Source organism: Alligator sinensis, unplaced genomic scaffold (assembly GCF_000455745.1).
Source record: "Alligator sinensis unplaced genomic scaffold, ASM45574v1 scaffold833_1, whole genome shotgun sequence".
Taxonomy (NCBI): Eukaryota; Metazoa; Chordata; order Crocodylia; family Alligatoridae; genus Alligator; species Alligator sinensis.
In genome coordinates, this window is record NW_005842475.1 from 1,048,417 (window position 1) to 1,065,618 (window position 17,202).

At 39.5% G+C, this 17,202-nt stretch overlaps 1 protein-coding gene across 1 annotated transcript in view; it reads left to right on the forward strand.

Moving 5' to 3' along the window:
• INPP4B (inositol polyphosphate-4-phosphatase type II B) overlaps positions 1-17,202 on the forward strand; it is a 554,084-nt gene that overhangs the window by 381,054 nt on the left and 155,828 nt on the right. Inside the window, exons 13-14 of the mRNA XM_025212602.1 lie at positions 2,247-2,377; positions 10,246-10,350. Of these exons, the coding sequence (XP_025068387.1) occupies positions 2,247-2,377; positions 10,246-10,350 (236 nt within the window). The remainder of the gene's footprint in view (positions 1-2,246; positions 2,378-10,245; positions 10,351-17,202) is intronic.

A 17,202-nucleotide genomic window follows, 5' to 3' on the forward strand; every position in this document is an offset into this window, starting at 1 on the left:
CATCCCTCTTGAAGTGCGGTGCCCAGAATTGCACGCAGTACTCCAACTGCGGTCTGACCAGCGCCCGATAGAGGGGAAGTATCGCCTCCTTGGACCTATTTGTCATGCATCTGCTGATGCACGATAAAGTGCCATTAGCTTTTCTTATGGCTTCGTCACACTGCCGACTCATGTTCATCTTGGAGTCCACTAGGACTCCAAGATCCCTTTCCACTTCCATGCCACCCAGCAGGTCATTCCCTAGGCTGTAGGTGTGCTGGACATTTTTCCTCCCTAGGTGCAGCACTTTGCATTTCTCCTTGTTGAACTGCATTCTGTTGTTTTCTGCCCACTTGTCCAACCTGTCCAGGTCTGCTTGCGGCTGTTCCTTGCCCTCCGGCGTGTCCACTTCTCCCCATAGCTTTGTGTCATCTGCAAACTTGGACAGAGTACATTTCACTCCCTCGTCCAAGTCGCTGATGAAGACATTAAAGAGTATCGGTCCAAGGACCAAGCCCTGCGGGACCCCACTGCCCACACCCTTCCAGGTCGAAACTGACCCATCCACCACGACTCTCTGGGTGCGACCCTCCAGCCAATTCGCCACCCAACGGACTGTGTAGTCATCCAAGTCACAGCCTCTTAATTTGTTCACCAGTATGGGATGGGATACCGTATCGAAGGCCTTCCTGAAGTCTAAGTATATGACATCCACCCCTCCTCCTGTGTCCAGGCGTTTCGTAACCTGGTCATAAAAAGAGACTAGATTGGTCAGGCACGATCTGCCTGCCACGAACCCGTGCTGGTTTCCCCTCAGCATAATTCCCTTATATTCCTCCCTTATATTCAGGGTTGTCTTATATTTGAGTAAATATGGTAGTTAAATGTAAATTTAACTACCACATTTATTTTTAAGATGTATCTAATAACATCAGTAACTGAATTTAAGAATAAAGTAGAGTCTAATCATACTTACTTCTACTGGCATTGTTTTGAATTTTGTTGTTGTGTTCCAGTTCAGTATAAATTCAGTCTAATCGTATATACTTGAAGTGATGATGGCAAAATATAAGGAATTAAAAACAAAAAGGTTTTGTGAATCACTGGCTCCTGTCCAGAATTCCTTAGAATTGTTGTTAATTTTGTTTTGTTTTTTTGGGGGGTGGGGGTTGGTTTGTTGGGTTTTTTTACTAACTGACAACTCTGAGAAAGTGGTTCATACAAATTATGTTAAAACAATCTCTCAGCTTCCAGTCATTGTCTTGTGGCTCTGTATAAACTAGTGGTAGAAGTGAGCAAAACTTTCATAATATCATTCAAGTTTTCTTCTGAACAATTCAGTGTGGTATAGAATCAAAATCTGTACTTTTCAACGCCTTTGAAAATTGTGTGTGTTTTCTGTGAAGCAGGGACACCAAACATTAATGGAAACTTTAAGATAAACTTGAGTAGCAGGTTGGGGGAGAAAAAACAGAAAGGCCTAATTCACTATAGCTGCACTTGTTTGTGTAGGATATTAAAGTGATCTCAATTTTGTTCAAGTAAACTCTCAAAAGAACGCACAGGAAAATGAATAATTTGCTAAAGGATTTCCTTTTGGATTTTCAATGACATGTCTAGTTTCCACAACACTGGTATTTTGACCTAGTGAATGCAGCTGCAAGGATGAAGATTAAGCATTGGAAGAATGCATCCTGATTCAGCACTTGATAACAGTTGAGGGGGAGGGGAAAATGGTTGTTGGTTTTGCTGATGTTTTTAGAAATGCTGCATTTGGGTTTCTTTGTATAGGGTTTTTTTCAGAGTAAGAATAACATTTATGAAAGAGAAATAAAGTATTGAGGAACTTTATGCCCAGCAAAGTAGCAGTTAACATGTCTTCACAATGCTGATTGATGGTTCATTTCCTCCTTGTCCCGGAAAGAGGCATTTTTTTTGGGATACAGAATAGTCCTCATGCCACTGAAGTTATGCCTACTGAACACCATTTTCTTCACAACTCAGTAATACTGTTCTTTGAGAGCTGAGCTCATTTCACATAGGTCACGAAACAGATGTGAGGTTGTAATGACTTTATATCTAGTACTAGCTGGTCTCCATTTAAAACAGAAACTCCATCAAAAGTCTATTTGAAACATTGTATAAAGAACAGATTAATAGTTTATAACCATTAAATATTAGATTTTTCTTTCAACAAATGGAGCTGTTGTATGTTTTCTTAACACTCAGTAATTGGGCTAATGCTATATTTTTTCCTTTTCATACAGGAATCAAGAACTAAAAGAGTTGGGGGAACTTGCTCCTCATTGGGACAATATGCGTAAAAGTGTAATTGCGCACTGTGATCAGATGTTGAACATGTACCAAGACACTCTTGCAGAACTTGGGAAGCACACAGGTATGAAAATAATCTCCACGGTCCTTCAGAGGAACAAATACCTAAGTTAATCAGTATTTTATATGAGGGTATGCAGCAGAAATAAAAGCACAGTTAATCATAAAATGATAGAAAAGTAGGACTGGAAGGGACCTCTGGAGGTCATAACCCCTCTTTTCATGGCAGACAGCTCCTTCCTCCTGAGTTACTGGTAGGGAACTGACTGGTCCCAGCCCTTCCAAACCGCTCCCAGAGACAGGAGAATTCCTATGCAAACCATCCTATGCAAATCCATTGTCTAACCCATTAGTAAAAATATGTAGTCAACTCTGACACACAGCCACAAGGCATAACACCCTAACATGCCAGAGGTAAAGCAGGGGGACAGTGACAGCCAGTGTCCTGCTGCTGCAAGTGTTGTTAAAATGCACTTAAGAGATCCAAGAGCCCCCACTACAAAGGAAGCCAAAACCCTCTACAGTGGGTACAATTACACGTGCAATTAATGCAACTGAATAAACTCCAGTGCAGTTTGAGCTGGAGCAAACTAATCCTGACATGGAGAGCGGGCAGCGAATGGGGCCTGTTTGATTCAGAAATTCGGCCGATCTGGCAGTGGCCAAATCTTCAAATCAGATTCGGCCACATCAATTCAGAACAGTGATTTGAATCACTGAATCAAATCACTGTCCCCTGAATCACTCATGCCAACCCTAGAAATGAGATGGTGAAGCTGTGCTTAGGGTATTGCCCAGTCCCTGCTGTCAGGCATATTAGAGGCAGCTCTTAAGAGCATCTGCATCTTCAGCACCCTCGCTGTATCTTCAGCACCACTTTTCCACTTTTGTCCTGTGCAGAGTTAAAATGGGCAAGTGGAGTGTGCTGTACAGAGGTGCCACAGGGACCAGAGAAATAGACATGCCATAAAAAAATATTTCTTGATAAACATTTCCACCAACATATGTGGTCATGTATGCTGTGAGCCTACCATTTACTGTGCATGGGGTTTTTTTGTAGAACACAATTAAAGCCTACACAATTCCCTGCAGGTACAAATTTTTGCCTCTGCATAACCAGTTGGGAGACTGCAGCTTGGAATATTTGTAAAAAAACAAATACAGAAGAGATGTGAATAGTAATTTTAAAATTCCAAATAAAGATTTGGGATATATTTTACAGTATTTGCCTATTTCTATTTCCAGCTTTTTATCAGTCCGGTTATGAAACTGTCTCTTATGTGTACAAAAAAATATGAAGCGTCTCAAAGACAAATCTTTCTCTTCCAAAATGGTAATGGTATGAACAATTCACTCATCCTTTTTGTGTCTCATTTTATTTTTAAAATGATCATGATACCTAAATGTGATTCGGTGCTTGTTTACAAAAGAGGCTGTCAAACAAACAATTCCTGGATCCCATCATTTAAGATTTATTAAAACCATACTCTGGAGGTTATATTATATGGCAATTACATGTGGATATAAATAGTAAAACCCATTTGGATCACAATTTCAATAACCTATTAATCATTCAAGAACAATGGATTTCTTATTTACACACACGCACCAAAAAAGCCCCCTCTCTAGATGCAAGTATTTAGAATAGCTTCCTGTTGGACTGCAAGCTGTTAAACATTAGGTAGTCTGACTTTCAAACATATCATTAAATCTTTAATGAGCTAAGTGAGTTTGAGCAAGTTGATGGTTCTGATTTATTTTTCTTAAATGTTTTCTGAGATGGCCACTAGGGATTGTGAAAGCTAAGATTACTGAAGAGAACAAAATAAGCATACATAAAAAAGAGATGAGAAATAAAGAATGAACGGATAATTGGAAGACTAACATTCAGACCCTTCCTTAAAATTCACTTCTGCTAATTGTTTTTGTATTAATCAATATTGAAAGGTATTTGTTGATATATGTAAAAACCTGTCTTTTTCACATTAAGCCACAAAAAGTGGCTTAATTACTGTTTTGAGAAAGCCATTGTAGCGGAACCGTTGAGATGTGTGCACACTGAAACCATTTTCCTTGCCCCATATTTTTATTATTTTAATTCTAGTTTATTAAGATGCAGGTAAAGTTAGATTATAAATCTTTCAGAATACTGGCCTTTATATGTGTTCTGTAAGGCTATAAATAGATGTTGTTAAATGAAATGGATCAGCTGTTCTAGGTTGTGTCCCGGTATAAATGATCCACTTTGTTGGGCAAAACATATACCACCTGTTGTCCCACGCATTGATCTTGCAGGACAACAGGCAACGTTTTCCCCACTTAGAGAAACGAGCCCTGGGAATCCCCACGGTATGTCTCTGTAAGTAGAGAAACTCCGGCTTTCCCTGGTGCCCCAGATGCCACACCAGAGCAAATTGGAAACTGCAGCGTGGTCCCAGCACTGTAACTGATTGGTGGTCTCAGCCCCAGGACTGAGTTAGATACTCCAGTGTGATCCTGTAGCTGGGATCACACTGAAGTGTTGACAGACACCTGGGAAATTACAAATGGGGGAACCCAGGCAGGCAAAAAATTTATTATGGTAGCACAAAGGCAAAATCTGTTTCCACCCTACGGTCTCTAACATGCTTTTGAACACTACATAAATGCATAACGTGCCATACCAAGGCTCCAAACTTTTATTCTGATCCCTTTGAGAGTGCAAGATTCATCCCCCAAAGTAAGGTATACAGGTTGCTCAAGTGAACCTTCAGAAGCCAGGGTGGTTTGAAGGCTCACAATATACATGTTGCCTTTGGACCCTTGGCTGAGGACTTGAGACAAAACACATTTACACTGATGTAATTGACCTTTACACTGGTGTAATCAGACAGTGGATGCCAAATGTACCATAGTAACTTGAATCTTAAACTACCCCAGGACAAATCAAAGGTAAAACTAGTGTAAATTATGCAGAAACGCCTTGAGTATCTGCAGTTATTATGAGGTAACCATTTGTTATGGTCAAACAGGCTAATACCTGCTCCTCTGCCCCCAGTGGCAAGGGGCTATAATAGCAATTCCAGCATAGCTGAATGTCTGTCCAGTCCATATCTCAGTGTAGTGTACTCATCAGTGTACAAAACCAGAATAAATTGCACCAGTGTAAATGTGCTGTGCATACAGGACCTGAGATTTTTTGTTTTGCTCTTAAAGGTAGGTTTTTGCTTCAGACTCTTATGGGTTCCTTAAAGTAGAGTTTTCCATGCTGAGGTCGAATTGTAGAAATTCTAAATATATTATCATATACATTGGTGCAAGGATGAAAAGGGCAGTTTGTACTGTTTCAAAAAAGTTTTGCATTCTATCCCAATGTACTATTAACAGTGAACTTATCTGTATCATTTTTACTTGATCAGTGTATACTGAATATGCCGTTGGTTATGCACTGCAACCAAAATGGAAAACGAATAAAACTGAAACTTAAGAAATATTTAGTATTGACTTTGAAGTCATCCTAAATCAGCCATGGGAGCTGCCCTTCCTTATCTCTAGCACACCTTATAATCTGCACCAAGACATCCATATTGTGCTGGTTTTCTCTCAAAACATGGCAGTAAGGTATACTCCAGTTTTCTATATAAAACCTTTTTAGGAATATCAGTATGTCTTCAGAGTACTTGTCTCTTCTCTGGGGTTATCTCTGGTTATGGGTGGTTGAGAGAAGGACTGGCATGCAGGAAGACAGGAACAGGGAATAGTGGGACTGTTGCTGGCAGATGTCCTCCACTCAAAGTCTGCAGTGTGCAGATGACTTCTAAACATACAGCTGAAAGTGGAGGGCTAAGCAGGAGTGGGACTGACCAGGTTCAACAGAGCTTCTGCAGCTGGGCTGGATGGCCACCAAGGGAGAAGCATAGTGATATAGATAGTCGGACAGGCCTGGAGCAGGGCTGTCTGACTGGCAGCCCATGGTCCTACAAGGGATTAAGTTGCAGCCCCTGGGCTCTCGTCCTACTGCCTCCCCTCCCTCTCACCCTCCCTTCCATTGCTTCAGCTGCAACAACAGAGAGAGTTTCTGAGATCCCCTTTCTTTCTCTGGCTGATGCTTCCTGGTGAGGTAGTGCAGTGAGGGGCAGAGGGAACTGAGGGTGAGTCCAGGGTCGTGCGATACAACAGCTGGGAGGCTCCCGGGTGGGCATACATTCAGCAAGGGGGTGGGGAAAGTGGAGTTGTACTCAAGTGTTCCAGCAGAGTTGAGGAATCTTGCTCATGCTTTCTAGCAGGGGAATGAGATTCACACTCATGTGCCTGCCCTATCCAGTGGGGTGGGGGAGACAGTGTGCCCACTGCAGTGGTGGACAGAGGGGTACTTGCACACCCACATGGTACAGTCAGGGGGGCCGGGAGGCTGTGTCCATGTAGCTTTAGAAGGCTGAGAATTTGGACAGTCCTGGTCTAGCGAGTGACCTTAAGGTTAACTTAACTATCAGGAAAGACGTAACTAGCGTTGTCATTTTTCCACAACCTGAGCTTATTTGACTGCCTTAATTATGCATTTTTATTGGCAGTTTTAATTATTACTGTACTTCCATTTTTTCTTTTGAGCCAACTGTATAACCATCACTGTGTGTGCATAATCATTTAAGAGATGAAGGCCAGATAATTTAACTGTAAAGTTAGTTGGCTTATATATGACTTTTTTTATTTTTTTATTTATTTTTTTTTACTATTGGGCCTCAATCCAGGAAAGATCTATATAAACACTGAAATTTATACTGTGAATGGTCCTTTTTTGATTTATGTGTATCCATTTATCTTTCTGTAATATATATCTTCATCCACAAACAGCATATTTCATTCCATTTCAGACTTCCCTCAAAAATCTCCATTTCAGTTTACATTATGAATTATTTATTATAAATTACTCTTTGGTGTCTTAAAGTTTGGTACTCTTGAGGTACTGAGTGCCTTTTTGTGAGATACATATTGCTCTCAATTTGGGTTCCTAAAACCTGTGAAATTCATGATGTTTCCTTTGTTACAGTTATTATATCTGTATCGTGTGCTAAATTATCTCTAACTGTTTCTTATTTATAAAATGCACAGGTATTTATTAGGTGATATCTCAAAACCAAAGGAAGGCATCTTTCCCCATGTAGCTAATTTAAATCTACATTATTAGGATTGTTGTTTCCCTCTTGTCTACTAACAATATTAGAATGTGTCCCAATCCCCTTCTCAATCAAACTGGTTCAGACTGTTCCTTTACTTTAGACCTACCAATGTTTTTTAATAGCCTTCTTTGATTAATCCTGACAAAGTTTTAATGAAGCTCTCCTGATATCTTCTATCTTTGGTCTGTAGAACTTAGTATCTATAGATTCTCTGTATAGACCATTACTTGTTTCTGCCAGATGTTTTTCTTCCTGAATCAATTCTTCTATTGCACAGAGATTCATCTTTCCATTTATTGTTTTCACAAATTTGTCCCTAGTCCTTTTCATTAAAATATGATAATGCTGAGTAAAATTAAATATATATATATATTTATCTGTCTTGGAATACAAAAGAAAAACAAGTAATAAAGTATTAGATTTATTATTAATATATCAAAGAAGAAGGGTCCAGAGATCTCAGTGCTCAACTATGTACAAAGATGGTTTTTTAACTTTTTCATTTGTATTAGTAAGAGGAAAGCATGAGATTAAAAGAACACTTTAAAGGTTGTCTAAACCAAAAAGAACACCCACAGTAACCTGAAAATTGCAAATTTAATTTCACTATTTAATTTCCCTGAATTTTTTCCACCCAAATAAGTATTGCTTCAGTTTGAATGAAAATGGGCCTTTGAAAAAGGAAGTCAGAAGAGTATTTTCTGCAAGAAGCGTAGATTATAATGGTTTTAAATATAACGTCTGATCAGAGGCATAGGAGATGTAAATTGTTACATATTGCACATCCAAAAAAACAACATTAAGAGAAATGTTATTAAGACTTCAGTTCAAGTATGCAAGAAGTACCAGAATTAAGGATGCTTATGCAACATTAATTTGGCCCACCTTATATTTATTCATTATGATACAAACTTACATTCTGCTTTCCCCCACAAAATCCTTGTATAATTCAATGCAGAGGCTAAGAGTAGTTCTGGGGATGAATTTGGTTTCCATAGTAAAGAAGGCTGTTGTCAGTGGTCTGGTTAATTTATTATATAAGTTAGAAAATGTAAAATGAATGAGTCAGAAACTGTGGTTAAGCTTTTGAAATTATTTTGACTGAGAAATAGAGTTTTAGGGCAGACCAAAACTGTTTATGAATGTGTGTTCAGTTCAGCAAATAGCTTCTGCCAAAAAAGAACAGTTTTGAAAATGGCAAACTATTTCTGTTTCCAACCAAAAGTTTGCGGTTTGTTAGAGTTACCAGTCAGTAGCAGTCAACCTGAGCCAGCGTTCTCCCCAGCTGAGGTCTGTGACTAACTGCTTTCTGAGTAAACTAGTCCAGAGTAACCACGGATAGACTGGCCTTATGCGATTGTGATTTGTGGCCAGTAGCTCTGTGATTTAGGGCAGCATCTATAGTTATTCTGTGCTTATTAACGTTGATGTTTTTGGCTGTTTCTCCAAACTGCACTCCATCTTTTGATTTTCTTCTTGATTCTTGACTTTGACCCTGAACCTCAGTCTGTATCCTGGTTTCAAAACTTGGTCCTAACACTGGCTCCCCATACCCTTTTTCAGAGATTATTTTTATTTTTATTTTTTTCTGGCTAAACCAAAAATTTTAGTTTTTGGAGTCTTTCCTCCAGTGCAGACTTTCTGTGCAGTGCTTGATAAGTCATTTAAAGAAGACTTTTACAGGGGATAACTAATTGTGTATACCTCATCTTTCAGGTGCTTAGCTTGAAAAATCATGATCTGTTTTTCTGAAGTGATTAATACTCAAAGGGAGCTCTGCTTTTAACATACAAAATGCTATGTAGTGCTAAGTACTCTGCAGATCAGGTCCTGGATGTCAGAGTTAATGGATGCTTTTAACCTTATAGAGTTTGTGCCTCAGTTCATTGTCTGTATAATGGGCATCATATGGGTAGAATTACAATATATTCATTATTCTCTGTGAAGCACTTTAGTGACACACATTGTAGAAAAAACCTGTAAGGAAATTCTCTTTTCCAAGCAGGATTTGAAGGGTTCATTTAATAGGTTATGCCACCGACTAAAAAATATCGAGGATTAATGATTATTTTGCTTTCTCTTTGTGAGCGTTCTCCATTCTATACACTGAATGAGGTATGGGTCTTGTGGAAGAAAGTAATTTGTGATTGTCATGAAAGACTAGTATAATCCCCATGTGCAAGGGTATCATTTTGAAGTTGCACAAGAAACTTTCATAACAGTGTTACATAGTTTCTCATAATCTTCTACTTTTGATGTGATGAGTATGAAGAATCTTTTAATCCTACTTGAAAGCTAATTTAAACCTACTGAAATGTAAGCCAATCAATGTATTTTTGAACTTTCTGGGAGGAAAACAATGGCATAATCACTATAAAAGTTTTGATTTAAAAAAAATATTAAGCATTCCTTTGCCTATGCAAATGTGTAGCACCTTTGCATGGTGCCCTTGTATTTTAGCACAGTATAAACATAATATGTGTTAATTCTGGCATCTTTTCCACCATGCTACAGACCGATTGCAGACAGCAGGAACAATGTCTATCACCTAGAAAAAAATTAGATTGGTTTATGAATTAAAAGCTGTTTTGTCGGCTGCAATATGGGTACATGCTGAGATGCAGCTAGGAAGCCATTCTTTTCTTAATACACAATTACACATTAAAAGCAAATTAAAGGATGCTGCTGACATAAACTATTGTCCTCACATTTTAAAAAATGAGAAAACATCTGGTGGGTGCTTAAGATAATGATTCTTTAAACTTTTGTTTTCCAGGATCTTCCTTCAAATCAAGCTGTAGTAAAGGAGAAAAGACACTAGAATTTGTTCCAATAAATCTCCATCTGCAGAGAATGCACGTGCACAGTCCTCGGTTGAAAGGTAAGGTATATTCTACCCAAAAATGCCATGTATAATGTATCACTAGATGATTTGTATAAACAGAAAGTGTTTTGTTTTCTTTTTCAATTGTATGCATTTTAATTCACAGCCTTGCTGTTACAAAATGTCTTATTTCTTCTGTGTTATACTTTTGTTACCAGAGAGAAACGGTGATAAGACAGATGAGCTTTCAGGTGAACTGTATATTTTCATTAGTATTAAAACACTTGTTTATGTAGGGCCAATTTCTGGTTACCTTAGGTAAACGGAATTTTGTCTTTAATTTTAGAAGAACCAAGAATTCGCCAGTATTTAAACACAGAAACCATAAACATGGTGCCTGAAGACGTATAATGGGAAACTGGTGAAATAGCTCAGTTTCCTTTTAGTTAGGCTTTTCAGTAGGTTTGCATACAACTTTGCTGGCTTTAGTACTGGGAGTATAGTGAGAGAAATATTCAAAAGGTTTATACATTTCTGGAGGCAATTTTGTGAGAGCTGTGAAACCATTTGCTTTTTGTTAACATTCATGTTGGGAAACTTGTATGAATTAAAATGCTTGTGAGAAATGTTTTTTTTAAACCATAGCTGAGATTCATATCGTCACAACATATGCAGAAGTCATTAATGACGTTTAGGTAAACCAATCAAAGAAGGGATGTAACACCATGTGATTTTAGTAACCAATTACATGGTTCAAATACTCTCAGGGATACATGTTGAATATCTAAAGGACTACTCATGGTGAAAAATTTGCAGGTATACTGTACCCTGGAATTTACAAAGATATTTCATAAACAATTTCAGTTTCAAATGCAAGTTTCTAAGAAATTCAGTCTGCCAAGTTGATGAGAAAGAAAAGAACTGAATTCCACAAATATGTTGCATGAATGAAATGTATATCCAGTTCTCATTAAAACTGTTTTTCCCTGCTCTCAGTTCTCATGGTTTAGTGTCCATTGAATTTTGCTTTAAAATCTCAGTTTGTTAGAACTTAGTGTAGAAAAGGAAGCATGCTACACACACCGAGTGATGGCATGTTTATACAGCCCAGTATAATTCCAGGCTATTTCAAGCAGTAGGTGAAAAGCTCCAACTGGGCTACTTCACCCTGCTTTTCTGGGAGGGCATACTAGCTCTGAAGGAGCACCACAGTAACACTTGGGTAATTTCTGTATGGTACTGCACTGTGATGTGTAGATGCATCCTGAGTTGTGTGAAGTCATTTAAGATTAGCGCTTTGAGACAATGAGTTGGGAATAGGAATGGCTTCAGCCAGAAGCTCTATCACACTACCAGTTGTGACAAACTAAGATGTTGCTTACGAAAGCTTATGCCTCTCTGAATTAGTTTATAAGATGCCACTCTGTCCTGTCTTCTAGCTGTGTCATGGTGCATTATAAAATCAAAATCAAGCTTAGAAACTCTGTTAAAAAAATCTGTTGCTCCAGAGATGCAGCAGCTTTCACGTTACCATTTTAATGGGCCTTAAAAATGTTTCAGATGGAGATCTTTTTTGTGTTCAACTAAAGCCTGAAACTTAACTACTTTCACTTTCACTTGCACTTGAGTTGCATTATTTCCAGGCTTACATAACTCTACAAGTAGTTACTGGGATGTTAGGAATGTTTCTGGAAGCATTCAGCGATGTTTTTAGATCAGGGGTGGGCAAAATATACCCTGTGGGCCAGATCCAGCCCACCAACTGATTGTGCCTGACCTGCAGGCAGTTGCAAAGTCATGGGATCCAGCTGGTGGGTCATGCCGGGCATGTCCTGGCCCCTTCCACAGCTTACACCAGCTCCTGCCTCATGCACTGAAAGCAGCACCATGTGGGCAGTGGCATCAGCTGTGGACATGGCCAGCAGATTCTGTGCGCGGATCAGGGCTTGGGATTTCTAGCCTTGTCTGGTCTCTCTGAGTACCCACTGAAGCCAGTCTGGGTGTGGCTTCTGGGCAGTATCCAGAGAGGGAATCCTGACTCCTCTTAATCCTGTGACCCCAGCCGCGTCAAAGGGGAAAGAAGCAAGTTCCAAGCAGCAAAACAGACACATCCTCTTCAATCAAGGTATTTAGCTGGGGGCAGAGGTGAAAGAGCAGAAAGACCATGACCCCTCAAAAGGGTTAAACAGTCCTTTTGTCCCCAGTCCAACCCAAATATCCTTGAATACCCAGTTAGCTCAGCTGTTTCCTTGCTTCAGACTCTGTCCAACTCCAGGTGAAAACCTTGCTTTGTAGGCTGCACCATCCCTCTCTTTCCTGGAAGTCTCCCAGGTGTCACGTCCAATCCTCCTGTGCTGCTTCAGGTCCGTCTTTTCTCATCCCACATGCAGGTAGCTCTGAGTCCTAGCAGGGACTCTAGCTCTTCTTTCCTCATGTTCAAGCTAGTCAGGGAAACTGAGGCACGTAAGATCATGATTATTGTTTGGTAATATAGTCTTAATTCCAAAGGACCTTTATTGAACTAGCTGTAGGTCTTATTACAGAAAAAGAAAAGGTATGATAGGTTTTGGATTATAATGCAATTTGCTGAGATAGTATGTGTTGAAGGGAGCAGCTGAAGTTTGGTGTGTAGGTAGGAAAGTCAGCCTATAGGGTAAGTTGGGGACTTGATGATGGGATTTTATATAATATATTTCTATTATGATTTTTCTCTAATGTGTTTTCTGGATTCGTTTTCCTTCCTTTCATATGTATATGCTTTGCCACTACTCCTACTGTCACTGGCGTGTGTGGCAAGAGGGAGAGGTATGAGGGTGTCAAGACATATAGCTCCAGCACAGGTACAATATCTGCTGTGATTGGGATGGGAGACTTAACTCCTTTCTTTTGTGTATAAATTGATTAGAGAACAATGTTGGAAGTTACCATCTTGCAGGGCAGTACTTTTCTAGTTAAACATTAGGTGTCTTAGACTAGTAGCAGCGATTTCCCAGTGAAGGGCCTATAGCTCCATCCCTGGGGCCTTAAAGTACATTGCATGTAGTGCAAATCCTATTGAATTGGAAGTCATTGCAAGGCTCAGCAATTAGTTTACTATGATCATAGTCACTACATTGTTTATACTTCCTAAATTATGATCATCTGCCTAGGGACATTCATGCTAGGCTTGTTCTGATAAATTTAAAAATAAGTAAAATAAAGGCAGCACACACATCACCCAGAATACAACTGCAGTGATGATGTGCCAATGTACAAAAAGGTATAAAATGTGTTTTACTCACTGGGCCATTGAGACTGCCAAAAGTCAATAGGATTGGGAAAAGCCATGTTTCATGTTCCCTCCATATGGTTTTTACAGGGTATTTTTTCAGTGTCACTTATCTATGCTTACTGCAGAGTATTCTACTGGTGCTGCTTGCATATGGTTTTACTATCATCTTAGTCACTTAAAGAAATGTTGACAAACAAACTCCAGTATAGTTAGGAAAATATTGCCTATAGACCTATCACATTTTGTTCTATATTGTGAAACAAATGTAGAACATATAGCTTTTAATATTTGTATACCATATTGGCTCTGCCCAGTTTCTGAAGGGCTTAAGAACCTGTGCTGTTTGTATAAGTCATAGGCATGGGCTTGTATAGAAGGCAACATGAATGGGAGGGAACGTGTGTAACCATTTGTATCCTATGCTGTGAATATGCTCCTCTTGGCAGGTCCTTGGTAGTTGTTTACTTTTAAATTGTTGTGTAGAGTTGTTGTTTTGTACCAGAAATGAAGAAACAGCATATCTAAGAGACCACATGGGGATTTAGTAGGCAGAATATACCTACACACATTTCAATTTAACCAACAGCCTGAAGCTAATGCCTCCATTTCTCTGAAAGTACTATCATGTTTTTAATGACCACAAGTTGCACAGAAGTTTAATTTATGCCTCACCCAAGGACCACAGCAGTCCAGTGCTGTGCTGTTAAACAGCAACTCAGAAGGAAGGTTGCCACTTGATTAAATCATGATTAACATTTATTGTTTCAGCACCTGACTTTTCCGGAGCAGTCTTCCTTTCTTTTTGCCATCCCATTCTGACCCCTTTAGCCTGGGAGATAAAACATTACAACCTGAGGTGACATGATTGTCCAAATTTGGGGTTTGTTTAAAAGAGTGAATTAAGTTGCCTGAGAAAAATTCCAAATTTTTGTCTTTCTGTCCACCCCTTAAGGAGGGTTTTTGGTGGTTTATTTTGTTTTGTTTTTTCTATAAGATGTGGTTATCTCAGTGACATCAGAGCTAGATAGACACATTCCATTAAGCTCAGTGAAATTCACAGATCTAAAACATTAACTGTACGAAGAGATGCTGCACTGCAGTCAGTGGCTGTCTACATGGAGGCAGAAGTCTGCCTACTCATACCTCTGCAAGATTGGGATTTCAGACTGTAAATTCCTTGATACGGGGATCATCTTTCTATTTATATGTGTTTATACTCAGTAGGGCCCTAATCCTGATTGGACCCAGAGGTAACAGCACAGTACAAATAATACATAATAGTAAGTCTCTGAGCGTCAGGGTAAGGATAAATAATTTCTGAGCATATGTCCTATCTGGCTGTCACATTACATTTAGTTTATTGAAATAGGTTTCCTTTGACAGGCACTAAAGACTGATGCTTTGTGTCAAATATATGCTGTGAGCAGTTCAAAGAAACTGCTAATCCTTTTGTGGAAGTTGCACTTTGACATCCAGTAGGTCTTTTCTCATCTTATGCTTCACTTGTCATGTTTCAAAGGGCATCCAGGGTATTCTTAAGGGGTTTGCAGGAAAAAAAAATTAGCATGTAAATGTTAATAGAGATAGTGATTAAACAAGCTGATGAGTCATAAAGCTGCCATTAACCCTCAAACTGTCAGATCTCTTTAGTGTTTTGATACAAAATGGGTCTTAATTTCATCTACCAAATGTTTCTTGCTTAACACTTCAAACTGACATGCTCAATGTCAGTTCTTGAGCAGTTGGTGATTACGTGGGAGGAATGTTTGATGGCACTTAACAAATGCAAATATGCACAATATTCTGTGCTTTGTACACTTCATATATTTACACTGAAAAGGACCTATGCATAATCTTAGAATCAAATATGAATGAACTAGCACCCACCAAAAACCTCCCCCTGTTGTATGTTCAAAGTAGGGCAACTGTGCAGTTCAGTGAGTATTGATTTAAACAATGATATAATTTTTAAGCAAAAAAGAATGAAATGCAGTCTTGAGCACTTGACCAGTACAGGACTTATTCATTAGTAAAGTTTCAGTTAACTATTCAAATTTGTACTGAAGAAGGCTTTTAATGAGTAATGGGTTCTGTACTGGCTTCCTGTTTTGGTATGAATTTCACCCCAAAATGCCTGCTTGTACAAAATATATGAACAGGCTCCTTGGCACATGCAGTTTCACTTTTGTTGGAATATTTGGCTTTCTTTGTGACAGATATGGTGAATTTGTGTATGTGTTGATTGTATGAACTTCTATAGACACCAGAGGGTTTGAAGACAGTAAACTTTCATTCAGTTATTTAACCAATACTGCTGTCTTTTGTGTGTGTGTGTGTGTGTGTGTGTGTGTGTTTCAATTACTTGAATATATATATCAAAACCCTCTGAAATCAGAAAACAATATTTCATTTTCTTTATCCATTTAGAGAGCGCCTTATTTGCTGGGGTGGGGGGGAGTTTGTGCTTCAGAAGTTGTGTTTAAAGGTGGCTCTGGCTTTTGTTTATTTTAATATCCATACAATAAACCTGCAAGATCATTAGAAATGGATTGGATAGGATGAACCAAAGGGAACCATACATTCTATCCTGCACTTACAGAAAATCAATCCCATTTTAACAGGGAAGAAGCAGCTCAATTCAGAAATATACAGACTTCGCTTGCACTAGAGAAGTGCTATTAATTGTATTCATAATTTCTCTCACATGTATTCCTAGTGTCTGGTAAGTGATGCCTGTAATATTTCTTGAACCCTAAAGGTTGTTTTCTTACCAGCAATAGTCAGACATAGATTCATAGATTCATAGATGTTAGGGTCGGAAGGGACCTCAATTGATCATCGAGTCCGACCCCCTGCATAGGCAGGAAAGAGGGCTGGGTTTAGAAGACCCCAACTAGATGTTCAGATGACCCCAGCTAGATGCTTATCTAACCTCCTCTTGAAGACCCCCAGGGTAGGGGAGAGCACCACCTCCCTTGGGAGCCCGTTCCAGACCTTGGCCGCTCTAACTGTGAAGAAGTTCTTCCTAATGTCCAATCTAAATCTGCTCTCTGCTAGCTTGTGGCCATTTTTTCTTGTAACCCCCGGGGGCGCCTTGGTGAATAAAAACTCACCAATTCCCTTCTGTACATACATTTTTCTGTCTGGATTTACCTCTGAAACTTTATTTGTTGTTTCAGTTACTGATGTGTTTGTAGTTTTCATAGATTTCATAGTCATTAGGGCTGGAAGGGACCTCACAAGAACATCAGGTCCAGCCCCTGCCCAAGGGGCAGGAAGTCAGCTGGGGCCAAATAATCCCAGCAAGATAGGCATCCAAGTGTTTCTTAAAGAAATCCAGAGCAGGCGTCTGCACCACCTCTGGGGGGAGTCTATTCCAGGCCCTGGGGACTCGGGCAGTAAAGCAGTTTTTCCTTATGTCCAGCCTAAAATGGTCTTCCAGAGGTTTGTAACTGTGGGACCTAGTGTTCTCATGGGTTGCCCTAGTGAACAGACGTTTTCCCAGTTCCTGGTGCACACCCCTTATAGGCATAGACCATGCATGGGTGGGGGCACAGGAGGGCACATGTCCACCCTGAGATTGGCTGCCGCTGAAACCACCACCAACTACTGTGGGTGGGTGCCCCCCCCCCCCCCAC